General features: G+C 52.3%; 1 protein-coding gene across 1 annotated transcript in view; it reads left to right on the top strand.

Moving 5' to 3' along the window:
• Positions 1-8,589, top strand: part of VPS53 (VPS53 subunit of GARP complex) — a 147,305-nt gene extending 138,716 nt beyond the window's left edge. Inside the window, exons 20-22 of the mRNA XM_070395089.1 lie at positions 1,682-1,819; positions 4,026-4,130; positions 4,613-8,589. Of these exons, the coding sequence (XP_070251190.1) occupies positions 1,682-1,819; positions 4,026-4,130; positions 4,613-4,783 (414 nt within the window). The 3' untranslated portion in view covers positions 4,784-8,589. The remainder of the gene's footprint in view (positions 1-1,681; positions 1,820-4,025; positions 4,131-4,612) is intronic.
• The last annotated feature ends 13,535 nt before the right edge of the window (positions 8,590-22,124 follow it).

Here is a 22,124-nt window from a genome sequence, read left to right as displayed (position 1 = left end):
AGTGTCTACCTTTAGTCATTAGTTCTCCCACCTGTAAGAAAATGCAGGGAGAATGAGCACCTGTGAGTGTCCTAACGCCCAGGGGTCCCTTTTCATCCCTGCTTGATATTGCTATGCACGGCTTTCCTAGAGGCGCCGACAGTGCAGATAGAGCAAGACTTGTCCTGAACATAAGATTGGCCATCAGAGTTGTGGTGGTGGTGATGGGACTGTCACCCCACTGCTACCTTGTCTGGTTGATGGGCATGCGTTTCTGTTCTCCTAGACCAGTGGTCAGCAAACTGCAGCTCGGCAAACCGCGGCTCGCAAGCCACATGCGGCTCTTTGGCCCCTTCAGTGTGGCTCTTCCAGAAAATACTGGCTCTTCCACAAAATGCCTACTTCTGCGCATGGGCCACAAAGTTTCAATCGCACTGTATGTGCGCTCCCGCACATGGTATTTGTGGAAGAGCCACGCTCAAGGGGCCAAAGAGCCTCATGTGGCTCGCGAGTCGGTTTGCCGGCCACTGTCCTGGACTATCTGAACAGGCCACAGTGTATTAGGCTTCAGCCATACCAGTGCCCCCTGGTTGTCAAGAGCAACAGCAGGTGAGCAGTACACCTGCCGTCAGCAGGAAACAGTATGAGGTCGAAGCCAACGCTGCCCTGAGGCACCTAACCTAGGCAGCTGGGGAGGGAGCTATAGCCTGTCCACTTGTCATCTGACCCCACCCATCCTTCGAGATACTTTTAGCAAATTATCTAACCTCTGGGCCTTTGATTTTCTTATCTATAAAATGGGAATAGTAAATACCTACAGGCCAGGGTCTTCTAAAGACATTCCTAGCATCTTTCCTGGCAATTGGTGGGCAATCAGGAAAGTTGACCTCCTTCCAAATAGTTAGCATTAAGGAGAACAATAACAAAGGGCAGATTGTTCTAAGAGACCAATGTTTAAATTTGGCTTTGTCTCCTACATCCTCACTAGCGTTCAGAGAAATTCAAAATACGGCAATACTGAGTACCGTTTTTGCCCGTTGAATAAGCAAGATTTTTATGAGTTTTCTGTGCCAGGGAGGGTGAGTCTGCACCACTGGCAGATGTAAGCAGGTACATTCCATTTGGAAAGCAGGTCAAGATATGTATCAAGAACCTCAAAAATGTTCTTGTCCTTTGATCTGTCCCAAAGACTCTCGCCTAAGGAAATGCGATTGATAGACCTGGAATTTTATGTAAAAAGCCATTCAGCACAGCATTCATTATTTATAATAAAAATCTAGAAACAAATTACAGGGGAGTGGTTAAATATGTTAAAGTTACACACAGGGAGAGTACTCTATAACCATTACAAATCACGATATTTAAAGACTGCTAAGATGGGAAAATAGAATTCAAAAACTTCATATGCTAAGTGGAAAAAACAGAACATAAAACTATGTACAGTATAATTTTAGTTTTTTTATACATCCATACAGACTGGTAGGAATCATACCACATTGTTACTGTGGCTTCTTGTTACTTTTTTCCTGGGTAATGAGAGTTATAACTAATGTGTTTTCTTTTATATTTGTTTATTTTCCAAATTTTCTCCAGCGAGGGTGTATTACATTTAAAATCAGGACAATGTTATTAATCAGCATGGGTACACAGGATGTTGTTGTCCATAGGAAGTGACTAGTAATATTCTGCTTTGCTCCCACAGCTGCTGCTGGACACCCATTCCCTGAAGATGGTCCTGCTCGATCTGCCTTCCATTGGCTCCCAGGTGGTGAGGAAAGCACCTGCCAGTTACACTAAGATTGTTGTGAAAGGCATGACCCGGGCGGAGATGATCCTCAAGGTAGGGCCTGTGTTTCCTTGTCAAAGGGGGCTGGTTGCCTGATTGCTTATTCCAAGGTGGACTGGTTTTGAAAGCACGGATCAGCGCCTATCCCCGCCAGTCCCAAAGGATTGTCCACATTCTTTGGCGGGACTAGGATTTGGCCTCATCAGACGTTGTTGAAAATCAGTGGACAGTTCCTTGGGGGTCAGTAAATCTTCCTGACAAATGAATTCTTCATTGTAATGGGATTCCCTTGTAGTAAGATTTGGCCAAGATTGGAAGTTAGGTGGGTGTCTGAGAATCAGTGTCTAAGTCAGGGGTCTCTTTGCTGCTCAGCAGTTACTCCCTTTCACATAAGCCCTTTGGCTTCCAAACTCTGCAACCTGACAAGAACTCCGAACAGATGTTTCAGTAACTGACTAATCAGCGAATGGGCTTTCTAAAGCTCCATTTAACAAAATATTATATGTGGGGTGATGTTGCGAATGGCTGAAGCTTTAAGCGTCTGCATCAGATTTTCACCTGTACTTGTTGAGAAGAGAGGGAAGAAAGCTATAGAACAAATGGAACTATCAGGGAATGATCCTAAAATTCCAAGGCCTGCAGGCTCTCCAGGTCTGTCTCCCAAACAGAATGACTCCAATGACAGCGGGAGGAAAAGGAGCAGTGGGACCTGAGACAGTGGAGGTGACAGGAGAGGGCCCTGCACGAACCTGCAGCTTCTGGCCCGAGGAAATGGGCGGCAGCCTGATCGTCAGTCTCCTGCGGCCAGTTTACTCCCAGGGGGCGGAGCAGAGTTTGCAAATTATCTGCAGAGGATTTCTTTCTCCTTTTAATTTTTTAGCTTTTTGCAAATAACATATATTTTCTCCATGTTTCCTAAGTATAATAAAATATCACCCTTAGTGAATTTGTACCTTAGGTACAAATATTTATAAAATAATGAACACCAGTTTCCCCAGATTAGCGTGAGAGTGAACACATGCTGAAACAATTGTGATTTTATTCCCTGACAGAAAAACAATCTTGAGTGTATTTTAATGGCTAAAAAAGAAAGTCATTCAAGTTTCATGTTTATTAAAAAAATGTGACTTTATCTCTGCTTCATGAATTTTGTACTTTGAAATGGAGGAATGACATTTAGACATTTCTGCAGAGAATTTCTGAGTGAACTGCTCCTTGCCACTCTGAGTTCCATGCTCAGGAATTCAAAACAAAGCCAGTCTGCTGGAGGAAGAGAGCCAGACACTGCGTTTCAAAACCAAGTGGAAATGAATGCGAGGACTGGGATGCCATTACTTCCCTTCGGCTTGTATATTACTCGGATGTAGTTAAATGAAGTTCCAGATTTTAAGTCTTGAAAAGAGTGAGGCAGCTTTGGGGTTTTTGATTTTGAGAAAATCTACTTAAGTCAGTGCCTTTTGTTTCCAGTCCTCAGGAACAATGATATGTCAAGACAAAATGAGCAGGTACCACAAAACCACAAAATATCTCAAATAGGAGATCCTCTAACACAGTGTTTCCCAGATGGTCCTGACATTTACAAACATCATCTGGGACCCAACCCAGGCCCTCAGAATCTTCAGAGGAGGGGCTTAGGGATCTGCACTTAAAAAGCCGTCTAGCCCTAGTCGGTTTGGCTCAGTGAATAGAGCGTCGGCCTGCAGACTCAAGGGTCCTGGGTTGGATTCTGATCAAGAGCACATGCCCAGGTTGCAGGCTCGATTCCCAGTAGGGGGTGCAGGAGGCAGCCGATCAGTGATTCTCTCTCATCATTGATGTTTCTCTCACTCCCTCTCCTTTCCTCTCTGAAATCAATATGTGTGTGTGTGTGTGTGTGTGTGTGTGTGTGTGTGTTTGTGTATATAAAGCATAGCCAGCATGGTCGAACATCGACCTATGAACCAGATCACGGCTCGATTCCCAGTCCGGGCACATCCCCAGGTTTTGGGCTTAATCCCCAGTGTGGGACTTGCAGGAGGCAGCCAATAAATGATTCTCTCTCATCATTGATGTTTCTCTCTCTAGGTGTTTATGATTCAGCACCTTTAGGAAACATGGCTCTAACATGCTGAGATGAAATAGGCCATCAGGACGTTCTGCGTTGAGGTTGCTGCTGCTGGAAGGATATCTTGCAGAGTCCACTTTGTGGTCGGCTTGCAAGTGAGACTTGCCCTCTGGCCTGAGCTTTCCCTGAGAACCTGCTCTTGTCTCTCCCTTGTAGGTAGTGATGGCCCCTCACGAACCCTCGGTGGTGTTTGTTGACAACTACATCAAACTCCTTACAGACTGCAACACAGAAACCTTCCAGAAGATACTGGACATGAAGGTTAGTTCAGGGTCGTGTGTGGTCCACATGCACAGCCTTCTCACACCCCGTGGTTCTTGACTGGGCCCTGGGCGCTCTCTCAGAATGCCGGTGCCTGGCCCCACGCTGCAAACCACGTGCCCAGAAGCCTTTTAAGGAGAGGGATCCCGGCATATGACCTTCCTGGTTGCCTCCACGCCCATGGAGAACTACTGCTCAGTGGAAGGAATGGACTGAAGAGGGATATTACCTCCCCTCCCTGTTTACCTGTCCTTTCTTCTCTCTCAGCCTCTTCTTTCTCCTACCCTAGTACCTGTTTTTGTTCCCCTGCTTCTCTCCCTGGCTACTGCCTAGGACTGATAACTCCCCAGGAAGAAAGGGTAAATCCTCAGCCCCCAGGAATTGGAGTTCTCAGCCCTCAGCTAAGAGCATCCCAGATGCTACACTTGCCCCTCGGGCCTTCCTGGCCCCCTCACATTGTCCTCCTTTCTCTTCAACCTCAGGGGCTGAAGAGGAGCGAGCAGAGCAGCATGCTGGAACTCTTCCGCCAGAGGCTCCCCATCCCGCCCGCAGGGCCCGAAGCCTCCAGCTCACTGTCCCTGCTGGCTCCCACACCAGAACAGGAGTCTTCTCGCATCCGCAAACTGGAGAAACTAATTAAAAAGAGACTGTAGGGGCGCCGGCCAGTGACCCTCAGCGCCCGGCTCCTGGAAGCCCCACCCTCCTGTGCTCAGCCTGACTCTCAGATGTCCATCTTGAAACTTCCCAGGACATTTGGGTTGCTAGTGTGTGTCTCCCAAGCCCTGTCTTACTTCCTGTCCTAACCGGAAAAGCCCCCTCAGGGCCCGGTTAGCAGGAGGCAGTCTCGGTGGCTCTGGATCCTGCAGCAGAGGCAGGCTGGGTGTGCGGCCCTGCCCCTCACTGTTGTTTCTGGGCTGTTCTCACTGGTCCGTCGTCAGGGACTCCGTAGCCTCCCTCCCTCTGCAGCCACACCCTCTGGCAAGGGGCCCTCTTCCTCACGTGCACCCGTCCAGGCAGCTTCGGTGACCAAGCCTGGGTCTCCGCCTTCCTCCGTCGGCTGCTGTCTGAGGGGGCTCTGGGGCCCGAGTTCATGAAGTGGCAGGTGCAGGGGTAGGAAACCAGCCTTTCTTTATGAAGGAAATGGAAGCAGGACCGCTCTCCCATGTGAATCCCAGTTTGGGTACATACTTTGCTTCTGGTACTTTTCGACTTGGCCAGGTTCTCCCTGTATTCTCATTTCTCACTCATCTCCAATTCGCTCTCTCTGTGCATCCGAGAAGATCCCCTGTGTCTCTCACCCAGGACGGCACGTGTCGGCCCTCTGTGCCCTGGGCTCCTGGCCCGGCCGCGGGGCAGACCCATGTCTGACTGGGAGAGAGTTCCAGGCTGGGCGCACTCACTGCTTGACAGAAGGTTATTTCCTCCGTTTCTTTATTCCCACTCTACGCCTGACTTCGAGGGGAGGGTGGCCTTTTTCCTAGAAAAATGTCCTAGGCTTTCTCCTTAGATGAAGCTCTGGGGCAGCCCAGGCGGCCTCTAATTCCTTTCCTGCCCCTCCATGTTCAAACCCAAAGTACGTTGCAGGATCGCCTGAAAACAGCAGAGGCGATGCTCGGGGCCAGCGTGACGTGTGACTTTATGGCCAAAGGAAAGAACCCGGGTCCTGAGGAGCGGACACTGACCTTGACCCCCACCTCAGAACCCGGCAGGGCCCGGGCGCACCCTGACCCGGCCCTTCCGTCCTGCCCTCCACGGGCTCCGGGCCAGCGCAGCTCGTAGGAGAGAGTCGCCCCACGGGACTGTTCAGTCCGCCCGTCGCCCGCATCAGGAGGACGGGTAACGGAGTTGCCCAGGTTCACCTGGTTCCTCCCGTCGGCTGTGACCATGGCCTCAGAGACCCGTCAGGCTCAGCGTTTGTTCAGGAATTCTGAATGAGGTGTTGGCGGGGGGCCGAGAGCGAAGGAGGACGGTGGAGCTTCTTACAGAGGATGTCCCATCAGGCCCAGGATAAAACTGGGACAGCAGATAGCACTCAGGAGAGAGGACGTTTCCTAAAAATTCATGAAACTGCCTCGCCAGCTTGGCTCAGTGGTTGAACTTCGACCTATGAACCAGGAGCTCACGGTTGATTCCCGGTCAGGGCACATGCCCAGGTTTCGGGCTTGATCCCTAGTGGGGAGCATGCAGGAGGCAGCCAATCAATGATTCTTTCTCATTGTTAATGTTTCTCTCTCTCTCTTCCTCTCTGAAGTCCATTTTTTTAAAAAAAATTTCATAAAACTTGTGATAGCCATCCAATAGGAAACGTTAAGGTTTAAAAATGTGACCAGAACCTGCCTATGTCTCCCCTTCTGTCTACCCACTGTAACCACTGCACCTGCCCCTTCCCCTCCATCAGCCTCTCACCCAGACTCCGCCTGTGGCCCAGCTTTCGTCCTGGGCCTCGTTTCTTCACTCGCTTCCAGCTATTGTTGCTAGTGCGTCTTCATGTCCTGAGCAGCTCAGACTCGAAAACACCGAGAAGGAAGTCAGTGATGGAAGAAAGAGGTGTGGCCTCTGCTGAGCTCAACTAGGAAAAATGGCTAGATAGGAAGAGTACAGCTCAGTGGGTGGGTCTCGCTGTGCCCACCGCTCCGGTGAAGTTACACAGCGGCACTAATGGAGGTCACGTTCCCTGCCCCGTGTGCAGGAAGGGGCAGTGGGCCCGTCTCAGACAGCAGTCACTTCAGCCGTCTGTCATTGACCTGGGAAGCCGGGGAGCTGCTGCACCTGGTTCTTGTCACGCTCGGTGTCTGCAGATCCACACTTCTTGCTGGTTCGCTCATGGGGAGGCATTTTCTGGATGTCTCCGTAGTGGCGCTGAGATGTCAAGCCCTGTGTTCCGCCGGTTGGTGGTCACAGCCAGGGAAGTTGCTTTCTTGATTTATTACACTGTCGGTGATCTCCAGGGAGTCCCCGGATGTCAGCAGGAGTGTGTGGTAAATGTCTTCGTTGATGGGGTCGGAGTGCTGCGTGTGCATCCTGTGAGGACAGAGCACGTTTCTCAGCTGAGGGAATGCACCCCAATCCCTGGGGCTCGTGTTACAAACACAGACGCCGGGAGGTTCTCGATGAGTAACTGTGGAGGGGCCACGGTGTACACCACTGCAATAGAGACACTTGCTTTCCTGAACGGTTCCGGTGGCACATCTTCATAAATGTGTGATTTTCCTGGCTCCAGGCAAGTGAAATGCCTGTGCAATTGACCTGGTGCCGACATGGTGAAGATCCTTAGCTGGAGCCAGTAGGTGTCATTTAAACTTGTGTTGGCAGGAGGGGCCATGCCAGAAACTGCTGTCCCGTCCTGATGAGGATTCTTCCTGTTTTGATGAGCCAACCCCAAAAGAAAGCTTATTTATTACTGTCACTTCCAAATATAAGGGAGCAGACATTGGTAAAAACGGTTGCTAACTCTGTTATTAAGCTAAACTTAGACATTGTTCGTTCCTCTGACTTTCTGTAGCCCTTTAAAAAAAACTTTGAAGTCACTTAGGTGGTTAAAATAAATATTAGTAATTTGTCATTGAAAAAGAGTTCGCTGCTGCTCTTACTATGGACAGAATTCCTGAGAGCTGGCTTGGCGAGGCCCAGGCTAGAGAAAGTTCTGTTTGGTCGTCGCAGGGAACCACAACAGACAGGGCTGTTTTGACCTCCAAGCTCAGCTGTGGCATTGAGGCTGACTACCAGCACTCTTCCCCTCTTGACAAAGAACCAGTCCTAGGACCTGCCCACCTCCCAGAAAAGGGTGCCCCCTTTCCCATGCCGAGGGTGACTCCTCAGCGGAACCCAACAGGACTGAGAGCTCTGCCAGCAACCAGGGTGACAGCTCCCGGGCGGACAGGGCGAGCGACAGGTCTGAGGCTGCAGCCGGATGCCAGGGGTGCGAGGGAGGGTCCACCGGCTCATCCTGAGCTGCCATCGGGCAAGGAAAATTAGTTCCCTGTTTACGGAATGTTCAGGAAAATGCCAAAAGCTCACAGCTGGAAGTGCAATCCCCCTGCCTAGGAGGAGAGATCAAAGTGCCGCTTGCTTGGGGGTGAAAGCGAGTGTTTCACACTTGTCTGCGCCCCAGTGAGGTCGCTAAAAATAAAACGAGCCAGCGCTGCATTGCTGCATCGGGCCACTTCAATCAACGAGGCCTGGGAGACACGGGCACATGCAACGCCGGCTGCAGAGGGGACTGCTGCATTTCACACCGTAAACAGACGTCTCCAGGCTCATTCTAGTGGCCGTCAGGACAGACAGCCCCGGGCCCTCGGCTTTCTGTACAGTTCTCTACCTGTGGGCGATACCAGTTTCCTTAAAATGGAGAGATTGGTGTTTCGTGCAAATAGCTTTCGTTTTCCCCATCTGGAAGTAATTTCTTGGTGCATATTGGAGCATGAAATACTGCAGTTAATTAAAGCATTACTGGATGTCATTTGCTAGGATGTATTTCCTTACTGTTGACAGAAAACAGAATGGACTATAGGAAAGAATTAGCAAGCCTGGGAACCTGGGGCTCCCCCGTCCCCCCAACCCCGCCCCCGGCGTCTGCCCTTCTCCCCGGTGAGGCTGTGCCCCTTCCCTGACGCCTCAGGAAGCAGCGCACGAAACATGCGTCCCTCGGCGAGGTCCCGGCACGTCCCGCCGAGGTGGAAACCTCTGTAACGATGTATAAAGCGCTTGGCTGCTGATTTGGAAACCTTGCACTCTGAGTTTCTATCCTGTTGACTTTCCCTCTGCCGCCTACCGTCCCAATCCCAGCCGCTTTCCCACGGGCCTGCCCCGGGATTTCTCCCCTGCGCGCAGCAAGCTAATCCCGCTTCCTTAATAACTGGGTGGGCACTGAACTTTGGGGGAGTCTGATGTTTCTTCCAGCCGTGGAAAGTCTTGCAGCGCTTCCATGAGCTTGGCTTCGAGATCATTACCTCGTTTCCATCCTGGCTTTCAGCAGCCCCCGCTTTAATAGGGGAGCCAGGGCTCAGTAGGGTGAGAAGAGAAACACTTCCGGATGAGCCGCCTAGAAGAGCAATGCAAGGTGATTTACCTGCGCGATTTCTTCCTGCCTGCGTCACTGGGCAGAAGCAGTGGGATATGCAGAATGTGTCCATTGGAAGCAAAAGCAGCCTGGGAGGGGAGACGCCTGCGGACACCTGGTCTCCAGGTCTGGTTCCGGCACTTTGATGTTGCTCCAGTCATTGAGCCTCTGAGCCTCAGTGGTCAGGATCTGTGAAGGCGATTATAACCACTAGAGCTGCAAAGCTCACACAAGGCCAGGTTGTGTGCACATGCTCTGTAAGCCGTGCAGCAGTGTCAGGCGTGACGTGTCCATTGTCACCGGCCAAGCCTGAACCACAAGCAGCTGGCTGCACGGGGTGGTTGGGGTTTAAGGCCGGGGGGCTGGCGGTCTTGAACACAATGGCCAAGTGACCACATACCCTGCTGCTGCGTGCAGGCAGCATGCGCAGCGAGCCTCGGAATAGCCAGTCTTTGCCTTTTTAGGTCATGACTGTGATATCCAACTTATTCGAGAGTTTGAAGACTCTCCATCCTCTGCTCCTCTTGCCTAGCAGCTGTTATTTCCGTAGCATTTAGGGATAAACCTGCGGACACAGAGAGAACTTCCTCCCTCCCAGTGGTGTTGGCGGGGCTGCCCGCTGTGGAAAATGTGGCACGTTTCCTCCGAATGCAAATTAGGAGAGTTGCTGCAGGCTCCCTTCCAAAAAAATCTTTCAGAATCGGTGTCCGGTGTCCACAGACCAGACTTCCAGTGGCCATTCCTGGCAGGGACAAAATTCTTGACTGCACCTTTTTTTTTTTTTAGTCTGCCATGCCCAAAGATCTCTAAGCAGGACTATCCTAGGACAGGCTGGGAAGCTGAGGTTCCCCAGCTATTGAGGTTACTTTATTGGGGTTGCCCTTTAGAGAAGTCTAGAGCTGAATCCCCACAAGCAGCTGGCAAGCACTCGCCTGGCTCTCCCAGGCCCCTTCGGGTTAGTGGCGCAGGAATGCTGGGCCTCAGAGCGATGTTACAATGAAAACTGTTAAACGCGGTGTCCCCCAGGAATGCTTATCACTTCATCTGAGGGCTCTGGTAGCTTCTGCTCAGTAAGCAGATGGAGTTTGCACAATTGCCCGGCCTCCTCCTGCTTTGGGTCATTTTCCAACAAGTGAGAAATTAAGGCCAGCTTCTCAACAAACCTCCCTCAACCTCTGGGGCCAAGAAACGTATTTGCAAAGCGGCTGCAACTTTCAGGGGCACCAGGTGAGGTGGCAAGAAGCCCAAGCTCCCGCTTGCTTGCTTTGTGCTGATGGAGGAGGGCGCTCCTCGGAGCAGGGAAGCGGACCAGCTGCTAAAGAGACGCCTTCCACAGGGTTCTTCGCCATCGGAGCAGCCACGGGAGAGCGATAGCAGGCAAATGGAGAAAACAACAGATATTGTATAAAGAAAACATGAGCTCACACGCAGAGATACCCCCACCCCATGCCTGTTGTGTGGCTAGCACTGCTCTTAAAGGATCCCGGGTGTCAGCTGGCTCTGTTGTCAGAGGAGGGCGCTGATGGTAGTTAAGGTCAAGGTGGTTTAGCCCTGGGCCTTAGCTCTGCCCATTGCCCAGCTACTGTCTGGCATGTAGATAATATATTTGCTCATGAGGGGGACTGAGAGGTCTGGACCATGTAATGCCACCTGTACACCTTGGGGATAGGGGTGGAGTTGGGAGAGAGAACTAGTTACTGATATTTATTGCCTCTTAGATTCATTATGATTTCTCACAAGATAAAAATCCCTGTGAAGTAGGCATGATTGGCTCCATTTTGTTTTTGTTTTTGTTTTTTTTAAATATATTTTATTGATTTTTTACAGAGAGGAAGGGAGAGAGATAGAGAGTCAGAAACATCGATGAGAGAGAAACATCGACCAGCTGCCTCCTGCACACCTCCCACTGGGGATGTGCCCGCAGCCCAGGTACATGCCCTTGACCGGAGTCGAACCCGGGACCCTTCAGTCCGCAGGCCGACGCTCCATCCACTGTTGGCTCCGTTTTGTAGCCACCGGCCTGGAGGCCTGGAGGGCAGATGACATGTGACATGTCCAAAGCCTCTGGCTACCAAGAGGCTGGGCCAGGATTCGGCCCGGGTCTCATTGCATCCTCCGTGCTCTTCACACTATACCAGTGGTTTTCAGCTTGTGAGATACAATGTTAGGTGGGACTCTGGCTCTACAAAACCGATAAAAGTATTTGATTAATATATGTTGTGAGTTCAGATATCTTCCAAAGCAAATCCATGAGAACACAGACTATTTCAGTAAGTAGAAAGCATTTCAAGTCTATGTTTATGGATTTATATATTATCAACCCCAGCATCCAGTTTCTTTCTGTGTCTTGCTTTGGTTGCATAGAATAGAGAAAACTTGATTTAATTCAGCTAAGAATTTGCAAATAGTGTTTGTTTGTTTGTTTGTTTGTTTGTTTGTTTGAAGCAGCCCTTCTGCTCTGGCCGGGTGACTTGGTTGGAACATCATCCAGTGCACCAAAAGGTTGCCGGTTCAGTTCCCAGTTGGGGCATGTGCGGGAAGCAACCTATCTCTCTCTCTCTCTCTCTCTCTCTCTCTCTCTCTCGGTTACAGAAAAAAAAATTAAACAGCCCTTTCGAGCCCACATACTCTTCAGTTATGCAGATGTGACAAGGACTCCAGGCTGAGGTCGGCCTGGACGTGAACAGCCCTGCCCTGGCAGGAAGCTGCTACCGCCATGAACAGCTTCTGTGCATGGTTTTCTGATCTTTGTACAGGAAAGGGCACCATTTCATTTGAAGCTCACTGTCCATTCAACAACACGTCAGAACGGTCACCCAAATCCTGTTCCAGTCTCCCTGAAGGCCACCTCTGGGTTCATCCTTGCTGCCTTCAGAAGAACCGAAAGCAAGGAACCTTCCCCCACCCCCTGCAAGGCAGCTGTGTTCTAAGAACAAAACAGGGCACCGGAATGGGCGGAGGGGGCTTGGGTAACATTTGAAAGGAAGCCCAACCTTCTTTCAACACCCCCACAAGCCCCAGATCTTCAACCTGTGTCCTTGTATGTCTGTGTGCAATGCCCCCAGCCTTTTCAGGGCCTGAAGCATGAAAACCGTAACAATTGTGTCCCATTGCCTCACACTTGGGCAAATCAATTGCAGAGGCTGCTGGGGCCAGAGGCAACTGTGGGGCTCAGGGCACCCATACCTCCCACAACCCCTGGGCATTTGCTGGGCACTCTAGCAGTGGCCCAGCTCTCTAAGTGAGAAGCTCTGAGTTGGAGCATCAGTGTTGGGTGGTATGTTGGTTTATTTGTTTTAGACCTTAAGTCAAATTCCCTCATTTTGCAGAGGGAAACGAGGCCCCGGGGGTTTCCATCACTTGCTGGCCCGTTACTCCGAAAGATGATGAAAGATGACTGGCAGAATCGAAGCCAGCTTGTCCATCCCACTTTCCACTCCCCACGCCACTCTGCCCTGCTATCCTTCCCCGAGTCCACCCTCCGCCCGCCGAGTTCCTCAGAGCTTGCACCCATCCTACTCTGCAGACCAGAGCAGGGACCCTCACACTTTCCCTGGTCCTGCCACGCTCCCAGCGCCAGGTGACCACTCTTGTGGCCTTTGTTCCCATTTCAAAGTAAGTGAACAGCCGCCGCCACCATTCCCCCCAAACATGCATTCCCTCGCATTCAGCATCCACCTCAAGTACCTTCCAGGAACTTCTCTTGAAGGTCACCAACTACCTTCTTGCTGAGCTTTCATTCCCTTTGCTCTCACCGTTATGTGATGAGTCTCCCTTCCCCCTCGGAATTCCCCCTTAACGCCTCTGATGCCTTATTTTCTTGGCTGCAATACTCCTTGGTTCTCTCGCTGACTTTCCTGTCCTTCTGAGCCTTGACCAAGGTCAAGCCCAAGGTTCTAAGGCCCCTGTGGTTTTCACTCCAGACTCCTTCAGGGAATATAGCTGCCACGACAGGAGGAAACACCAGCCATGCCTTCTGAGATTCTCAGGTATTTTGTCTCTTCCTTCCCCTTCATTTGACTCCAGTCCACTTATGTCCCATTGTTAGCTCCTGGGTAACATCTCCTGCTAAACTCAGCTCCCGTCCTGGAATTCCTGTCTTTCCTAGATCCTCAGTCTCAACTCTCTTTGTCACTCAGTATGGCTAGTTTATCATAAAAATTCTTAATTATTAATGATTACACAAACAACAGTCATAGGGCAACACTCAATCATTGAGCCACACCAGCCGATTATAATACTAATTTTTTTAAAATATATTTTATTTTTTTTACAGAGAGGAAGGGAGAGGGATAGAGAGTTAGAAACATCGATGAGAGAGAAACATCGATCATCTGCCTCCTGCACACTCCCCACTGGGGATGTGCCTGCAACCAAGGTACATGCCCTTGACCAGAATCGAACCTGGAACCCCTGAGTCCGCAGGCCGATGCTCTATCCACTGAGCCAAACCGATCAGGGAGTAATACTAATTTTTAAAGTATAATATGAATGTTCATATTAATAAGTTAAACCAATATGGAAATATATCAAAGGTCCCTCTCTCCTTCCAGACTTTGTGTCTATACTATGCAAACAAAATTAATATTAAGCATATTTGCATACATTTCTGCTGCTAAACAATATATCTTGGACATCTTTTTCCTCAACCTACATAGATCTACTCATTCTTTGTACGCGTGTGTGAGAATTTTATAAGCACTTATTTGAGCCAAACTGATGACATGTGCCAGGGAACAAGCTTTCAATTGCTCCCTCTACTCATTCTTTTCAATGACCGCTGACAGTGGTCTCAGTTCAGATCGTTTACTTAGCAGTTCTATCAATCTATAATAATAAAAGCATAATATGCTAATTAGACCAGACAGCTGAACGACCTTCCAGATGTCATTCTGGACTTCCTTCCGGATGAAGCTGTGGCATTGGGGGCTGAGGCAGAGGCAGTTAGGAGTGATCAGGCAGGCAGGCGAGCAGTTAGGGGCGATTAGGCAGGCAGGCAGAGGCAGTTAGGAGTGATCTGGCAGGCAGGCGAATGGTTAGGGGCAATCAGGCAGGCAGGTGAGTGATTAGGGGCAATCAGGCAGGCAGGCGAGTGATTAGGAGCCAGCAGTCCCGGATTGTGAAAGGGATGTCCGAGGGGTTCTGGATTGCGAGAGGGTGCAGGGCTGAGGGACCCCCCCTGCACAAATTTTGTGCACCGGGCCTCTAGTGTATAAATGAGTATCTTTGCTTATTGTGCTCACCTTTTTGTAGGCTGCGCCCTGAGAATTGTCCCATTCCCATTTGGAAAGATGAAAGGATGTGCACATTTAAAATATTGCTACCTCTTGCCCAAATGCCCTCTACAGAGGCTGTTTTGCTGCACACGCGCACCGGTAGCGTGTGTACCCCCTTCACATCCTCGCTCACCTCACATGTTTCTTCCTGCTGCTTGATCAAGAGAATGGAGTTGCAGCACGGTCTGTAGAAGTTCCCCTTTGGTTTTCATTGCACAAAACCAAATGTGACCCCACCGGCGCTGTGTCTTGCTGCAAGACAGCTTCCTTGTTGAGCAAAAGACCTGTGGCTTCCCTCAAGGTCAGGGCTCCTGGGCCACATGCTTGGTTGTTTTGCTCGTGAAAGCAGTGGTATCCTTTGTGCACGTAGAGAGGTAGCAGTTTGATGTTAAACTGGGCATCTTTCCCCGTCTTCTTCTCCTCTGCCTCTTCCCCATCAGCCAGCAGGAGGCAGCGCGTCCCATATGCACTGTGCCCTGGTGGTGATGCTACAGAGATTAAATTCTCAGCTTCTGAACTCCTGTAGAGACTTGTGGTTCTAGAGAAGAAAGGCTTGAGCGCCGTGGCTGTCGATGCAAGACAGTGTTTTCTTTTGTTTTTGTTCCTTGGTCTAAAAGTGTACCTTTAAGTTTGAAGAGCCAAAATTCAGGAGCACTTTGGATACAACCCACACCATCATCATAGGAACAGTGCATCTTGACTTGAACATTTTTTTCCACTAGGAAAAACCACAGGCAATATGACTTGGTTTAGAAACTGGTAGGCCCCTGAGAAAAAAAAATCTAGAACCCCACCACTCCGGGCTGAATTCCAAGATAAGAGATAACCCCCATAATCTTGAGGGGAATCCTGGTCTAGAAGCCCTTGCCTGGCTTCCAGCAATTACTATGGGAAACTGCAGGCCCCATGGAGAAGTCCTGTGTTCAACCATCCACCTGCAGATCGAAGGGTTACAGGTTCAATTCCTGATCAAGGGCACATACGTCGGTTGCAGGTTCCCCAGCCCGGTAGGGGCGCATGTGGCGGGCAACCAATCGATGTGTCTCTCTCACGTCACTCTCTAGGTGAGGATTAAAAACAACAGCGAGGCACCACAGTGTCTGAGAAGGTTGTCCACTCAGGCCTCAGGGAGGAGGCACCTTACTGAGTCCCTCACACCCGGTTGGGCAGGTGGTGGCCCCCAAGTTCCCTGAGCCCCCACAAGTAGTGCAAGTGCCAGTTCGTTATAAGAGACCTTAGGATGGGACAACTAGGAGGCAGAACATTCGGCATGTGGCCCTCAAGAGCAGAGGATGGCCTTCCCCAGCCAAACAGAACCAGCTGCCGCTCAGAGAAGCCAGGTGGGCGGGAAGATGGCCATGGACCCGTCACCCCCAACCAGCCCTCCCTGCTGCCACGATGTAACGTAAGCCTCCCCAGATGCCACCCGGGCAGAGGGAAGGCTCAGGGTAGTCATTACCCCCAAAAGATAAAAAACCACAGAGTTAGCAAGACAGTTTTCCAGGTTTGAGACCAACCGGAGGCCTACGGACTAAATTGAGCTCAGTTAAAAGAATAGAAAGAGCATTCACCTCTTGCATGCCAGAGCGCAGTCACAAAGCAATAGCCTTACACTTACAAAAGGACTAACAGCCTGTCCCCAGGTACCAAGGCGGGGAGGTTAGGCCTGGCTCTGGGGGAGAGGAATTCAAAGGGGACTTTGTTTGTTTTACTATTTATTTCTTGGCCTTTCCCTGCAGGGTTCACCTTTGAATCCTAGGGTGGGAGGCAGGCCTAAAGGAAGCCACACTGCTTCAGGACCACCCTGTAAACAGAACCAGGAGGGCCCAGAGGCACGTAGCTGCAGGCAGCACAGCGTGGCACCTCCCCCACCACCAGTGTTGGCAGCTGTGCCGGGGCTTGGGGCAGCGCCAGGCATGGTGCCCGCAGCAGCGTGGTGCAGCCTCTCCTCGGTGCCTGGTGGGGCTGGCGGTGGTCTCAGCAAGGACAGCCTCTCCCAGGGCCGTGATGGGACATTGCCATACAACTTAGCAGGAGCAGGAGCTGGGCAGTGGGGCAGGGAAAGGAAAAGAAAATGAGTAGCAGGCGTCCTGTGTGCGTGAGCAGATTTATTTATGAACCTATGGGAGACACCTTCAGAGATTTCCAGAAATACTTGTCAGTGGTTGCGGTCATCCTGCAAAAGTGCAGGGCAAGAGGCAATAAAATTACAGCCCCCCCTCCCCCCTCTCCCCACACCCCCATCCCCCCGGCCCAGCCTGGAAAAACATGAGACACACAGAGTTTTCCTTTGGTACCTCTCTGCTCACCCCAAGTTCTTTCCCCACCCCTGGCGAATTTTCAGGAAAGACTCAAAATTGAAAAACATTTTCCCAAGCCATGTAAATGTCTTCAGCAAGGATCAGGAGTTCCCAACAGTACCGAGCGGCAAGCCACAGCCGCCTCCTGCCTGCGTGTCTTCTGCTTTGAATTTGGGGTAGGAGAGGAATGCGCGTAGGGGCCATGGCTCCCAGAAGGACATAGCAGGGCAGACAGTCACAGTGGAGCAGTCGGCTCCCATTCTCCCTCCCTTCCCACGCAGGCCCCACAGACCCGAATCCCAGGTGGTCCTGCAGCACCACGGAGGCTCGAGGCTGCCTTTGGAGGCCGGCCGTGCAGACCAGCCACTTGTTCCTCGGGGATAATGACAGCACACCCTTCTATCACGCCTTTCAGCCCAGGAGCCAAGGGTCTTAACTTCAATTGCTCAACTGAAGGCTATTTTTCTGGGCCGCGAGTCCTCGTGCAGTGTGAATATGCAGGACGGAGCCAGGAGTGCAAGTGCACGGATGCAGTTCCAAGCAGGCCGTGTGCCCCAGCTCTTTGCAAAATCCCATCTGGGTTTTATTTTGCAGAGGCCACAGCTCTTTTCTGTGTAACCAGGGAGCATGTGGGAGAATAGCTCTCAGCTTACAAATAGGAGGCCTCCAGGGTGGAGCCTGTTTTTGGGGTCATGGGGCTCCCACACTGGGGACATCGGCCTGACTTCACCCTAAGCTGCATTAGGGATATGGGTCAGTGTCGCCCGCTGGGCTAGGTCAGACCCCATCTCTGCCCCTGATCTGTACTCCCAGGCCCACTTCGCTCTGAAACTGCCAAGCTCTTGGTTCTATAAAATCAATATATTTTATTGATTTCAGAGAGGAAGGGAGAGGAAAAGAGAGAGAGGAACATCAATGATGAGAGTCATTGATTGGCTGCCTCCTGCACGCCCCACCCTGGGGATTGAACCTGCAACCTGGGCATGGGCCCCGACCAGGAATTGAACCGTGAGCTCCTGGTTCATAGGTTGATGCTCAACCACTGAGCCATGCCGGCTGGGCCAAGTACATTTTTTCTAGTCAGTTCCTTTCTTTATTGAATATGGTAGATCCCTTTCAATGCTCTTTGAAAGCTATAACCTTAATCTTAAAATGCTCAAGGAAACAAAATGCAGTTTCTCAGAGCGTTTTGGGTGACACGGTACATAGGAAGGAAAGGGGGCTTGATTCAGCACCGAGGCAAATGCCCCGCAAGGCGCCACGGGCACAGCGGCGCGGCGGGCCAGCAGGCCGGAGCGGCAGCGTTTTAACCCCCTGGCTGGCTGCGTTGGCTGAAGGCAAGCTGTTCTGAAACAATAAGCAGCAGCCGTGTGGGGGTCCTGCCCTGTTCTTGTCTGACTCAACTCCTGTTCAGGCATCAGCTTAACCTGGTGCAGAAAAAGGGATATGGCAGGACTGGCATCCATGGTCAGGCATCTTGTGCTCCTCAGACCCTGCTGGGAAAGGCCTCAAGCCGGAAGCCGAGTCCTATGGGACACGATCGCTGTGATCCAGGCCGGGGGACAGTGGCTGCTCTGAAAGCACAGCTTGGAGAAGAGGCCACTCTTTCTTTTCTTAAAAAATTGATTTCAGAGAGGAAGGGAGAGGGAGAGAGAGATAGAAACATCAATGATGAGAGAGAATCATTGATCGGCTGCCTCCTGCATGCCCCCCACAGGGGATCAAGCCTGCAACCCAGGCATGCACCCTGACCGGGAATCAAACCATGACCTCCTGGTTCAGAGGCCGACGCTCAACCACTGAGCCACGCCGGCTGGGCCTGGTTAGAGTCTGTAAAAGATACCTCTGTTGGAAAGCGATCTGGAATAAGATGGAGGACAGTGATGAGCCCAGGTGATAGGCTCTCCCAAGGACCGCAGGGGAAGTGAGCTCATTGCTTAGGACTAGAAACACAGCCCACCTCCCACGCAGTTACAAAGGAAGTCCTACCCAGAGGACACGTGGGCAGGTGGAAGTTGGATGGTTCCTGTGTGAGAACCCTCTGCTCATCTCCACCAGGAGTGCATGCGCGGTGGAGGTGCCGGCGCAGGCAGAGTGCCTGGCCAGGCCAATGCGTTTCCACCTTCCCTTCGGTCCCCGTGTAGCCTCAGTCCGTTCAGGCTGGTTTCTGAGCTCTTCGATTGCAGTCTGGACAAGAAGGAACAAACCTGGGGGGCTTCTCCTCATTGTCTTTTTTAACAATGTGTTTTTATTGATTTTAGAGAGGAAGGGAGAGAGAGAGAAACATCGATGAGAGAGAAACGTCAATATTGATCAACTGCCTCCTGTACACCCCCACCCCCTGCTGGGCACTGAGCCCCAAACCTGGGCATGTGCCCGACCAGAATGGAACTGGTGACCTCTTGGTGCATGGGTCGACGGCCAACCACTGAGCCACACTGGCCAGGGCTCCTCATTGGCTTTTGATTGGCTCACAGAATTCTGGGGGCCGTGGAGGTCAGACTTTGGTGCAGGTGACTGGGGGCGGGGCACCTGAGTGGGTTCATGGGGCCCACGGTCCCACCTCTGCTTCTCTGTCAGGTCAGGTCCCAGGCCTGGATTCCTCTTCACGCCCCTCCAGTTTCTTGCGTGTCCGTGCTGGGCCCCCTACGGAAGGAGGCGGCAGCAGGTGATCCTTCTCTGCTGCAGGAGCTGAGGCCTGGGGATGTTCTCTGAAGATATTCTTCAAAGGGGTTGCCAGGTGCCCTTTGGAGTTGGGGGGGTGTTCTTGGGGATCAGACAGAACTTCCATGGGATGGAGGACAGTGTGTGGGTGCTTCTTGGTCCAGTGGGAGGGTCGAGGCGCCCATGCAAGTTCCAAGCCTGTGGAACTTGCCAGGGAGAAAGGGGGGGCCTCAAAGATGCCCCTTTGATTTGCCCAGACCCTCCAACGCTTGCAACTTCACACCCCCTGTTCACATTGGCAACTGTGATGTCTCTGGATCTTTTGTCAGAAGTAGATCATCTAAGCAGCGGTTCTCAACCTGTGGGTCGCGACCCCTTTGGGGGTCGAACCACCCTTTCACAAGGGTCGCCTAAGACCATGGGAAAACACATATGTAATTACATATTGTTTTTGTGATTAATCACTATGCTTTAATTATGTTCAATTTGTAACAATGAAAATACATCCTGCATATCAGATATTTACATTACGATTCATAACAGTAGCAAAATTACAGTTATGAAGTAGCAACGAAAATAATTTTATGGCCCTAACTGGTTTGGTTCAGTGAATAGAGCACCGGCATGCGGACTCAAGGGTCCCAGGTTCGATTCCGGTCAGGGCCATGTACCGTGGTTGCGGGCACATCCCCAGTGGGGGGTGTGCAGGAGGCAGCTGATCGATGTTTCTCTCTCATTGATGTTTCTAACTCTCTCTCCCTCTCCCTTCCTCTCTGTAAAAAATCAATAAAATATATTTAAAAAAATAATAATTTTATGGTTGGGGGTCACCACAACATGAGGAACTGTATTAAAGGGTCGCGGCATTAGGAAGGTTGAGAACCACTGCTCTGAGCCCTTCAAAACTCCCCTAGAAGGTAGCAGTGCCAGGCTGCCAGGCCCCCTCCCCTCCCGGGCACTGTGTTAGCAAATCCAGGTGGAGATCCCTCCCAAGCTCTCCGGCAACCCACACCGGAGAGGGGCTGAAACTGGCCCATACGGTGACCTCCCTCAGTCTTCCTCCCCCTCTTCCAGGCTGGTGTCCTTGAAGGCCACCACCTCCTTGGAGCAGTCACATCTTCCTGGATACCTTCCCCACCTGGCCAGGCTTAGGGAAGAGTTCTCAGGGTCAGCTGCTGGGCGCGTGCCTGCCAGGGCCTCCCGTCCTCCCACTCTTTCCATAACCCCAGAAGCACTTGATTCCTCCGGATGCCCAGGTTGGGGGTAGCCTGGGATGCCCAGATGGTGGGAGCAATAGGGGTAGGGAGGCCAGTTTCATCCAGGACTGTGATTCTGTCGTCTATCCCCACAGGCCCTAAATGAAGGAACAGCCTGCCCGCACACAGGCACGTACCAGGTTTTATCTCTGCGGAGGGGATGACCCGAGGCAAGCCGCCTTGTACCACCAACTGTATGACTTGGAGCAAAGCAAGTAAGTCCCTTCTCTGTTTTCTTACCTGGAAATGACGAGTGGGGAGTGTAGGGGGCCCCACTTCGCCAACAGACCTCAACATCTACCTGCTCAAAGGCTGACTTTAACAGGCTGCAAGCAGGACAAGCACCCTTTGTTTTGGCAGGCCGCAGACGAGGCTGCCGACATGGGGCCTGCACAGAGCCCACCTCTTATCTAGCCAGGAAGCCCCCCAACCCCGGGCGCGACTTCTCTTTAGAGTTGGCACCTGCAGGCTGGGTCTGGGCATAGCTCCAGCTTGAGGCTGTTCGCTGAACACACATCAAAACCCCAGGTTGGGGGGGGGGGGGGCCCGGCGGGGGTGGGGACTTCCTATCCTTACTGCTCATCATGAAGGTCTCCCTGAGAAACAGCAGTGGGTTTGAGAACAGCCAGGTCTACAGCTGGCAGCTACTGGAACGAGTTCCCACTCAGATAGGGTCTTTCTGTTGAATAAAGAGGAGAGGAGACCCCCCCCCCCCCCGCGTCTGGATTTTAGAGGGGGACTCCTGTGAGTGAAAAGCTGGGGCCTCACTAGGGAGCCCACGGCCCCTCAGACAGCTCCTGGGGAGCCTGCGGAGCTCGGTGACCACGGAGGTCCCAGGCCGCCCGGTGTGGCCACTGCTTGTTCATCTGAGCGTCCGGCCAGGGAGTGATGTGTCCCCGCGGGCGTCCCCCGAGGATCAAGGCAGCAGGCCCCCTTCTCCTGCGGGGCAGAAACCAGAGCCAGAGACGCCCCAGAGCCCGCCCTGCTGAGCCAAGAGGCGGCGAGAGCCATACGAAGTGCATTAACTATTAATAATTTCCAGTTGTTTGCTCGCTGGGTTCGGCGGCTCCCCGCGCCTCTGCAGGCGGCTCTGCTCTGGCTCCCCCAGCCCGCCTGGCTGGAGGCATCGGCTCCTGCCGGGCCGCTGGGGCAGGGCGAGGGGACAGGGGTCAGGGACAGGCCCCCGGGGCCAGTGGGGTCTCGCGTCCACCTGCAGCGGGGCGGGGGCCGGGTGGTGGGGCCGGACGGGGCCCCCGCGCTGGGACCCGCGCTCGGGGCGGGCTGGGCGGCGGGCGGCTCTCCGCGGGAGCGCAGCGGCCCCTGGCGCCCGGACTCGCGGCTCGGCGGTGCGGGGCGGCCCGGCGGGCGGGCGGGGCGGGGCGGGGCGGAGGGCGGAGGCGGGTCCGGGCGCGGCGGCGGCCAGACCCGGTCGGCGGGCG

Source organism: Myotis yumanensis, unplaced genomic scaffold (assembly GCF_028538775.1).
Source record: "Myotis yumanensis isolate MYYU_CA2020_CCGP unplaced genomic scaffold, mMyoYum1.0.hap1 SCAF_16, whole genome shotgun sequence".
Taxonomy (NCBI): domain Eukaryota; kingdom Metazoa; phylum Chordata; class Mammalia; order Chiroptera; family Vespertilionidae; genus Myotis; species Myotis yumanensis.
Note: the sequence above shows the minus strand (reverse complement) of the source record. Positions and strands in the feature narration are given on the sequence as shown.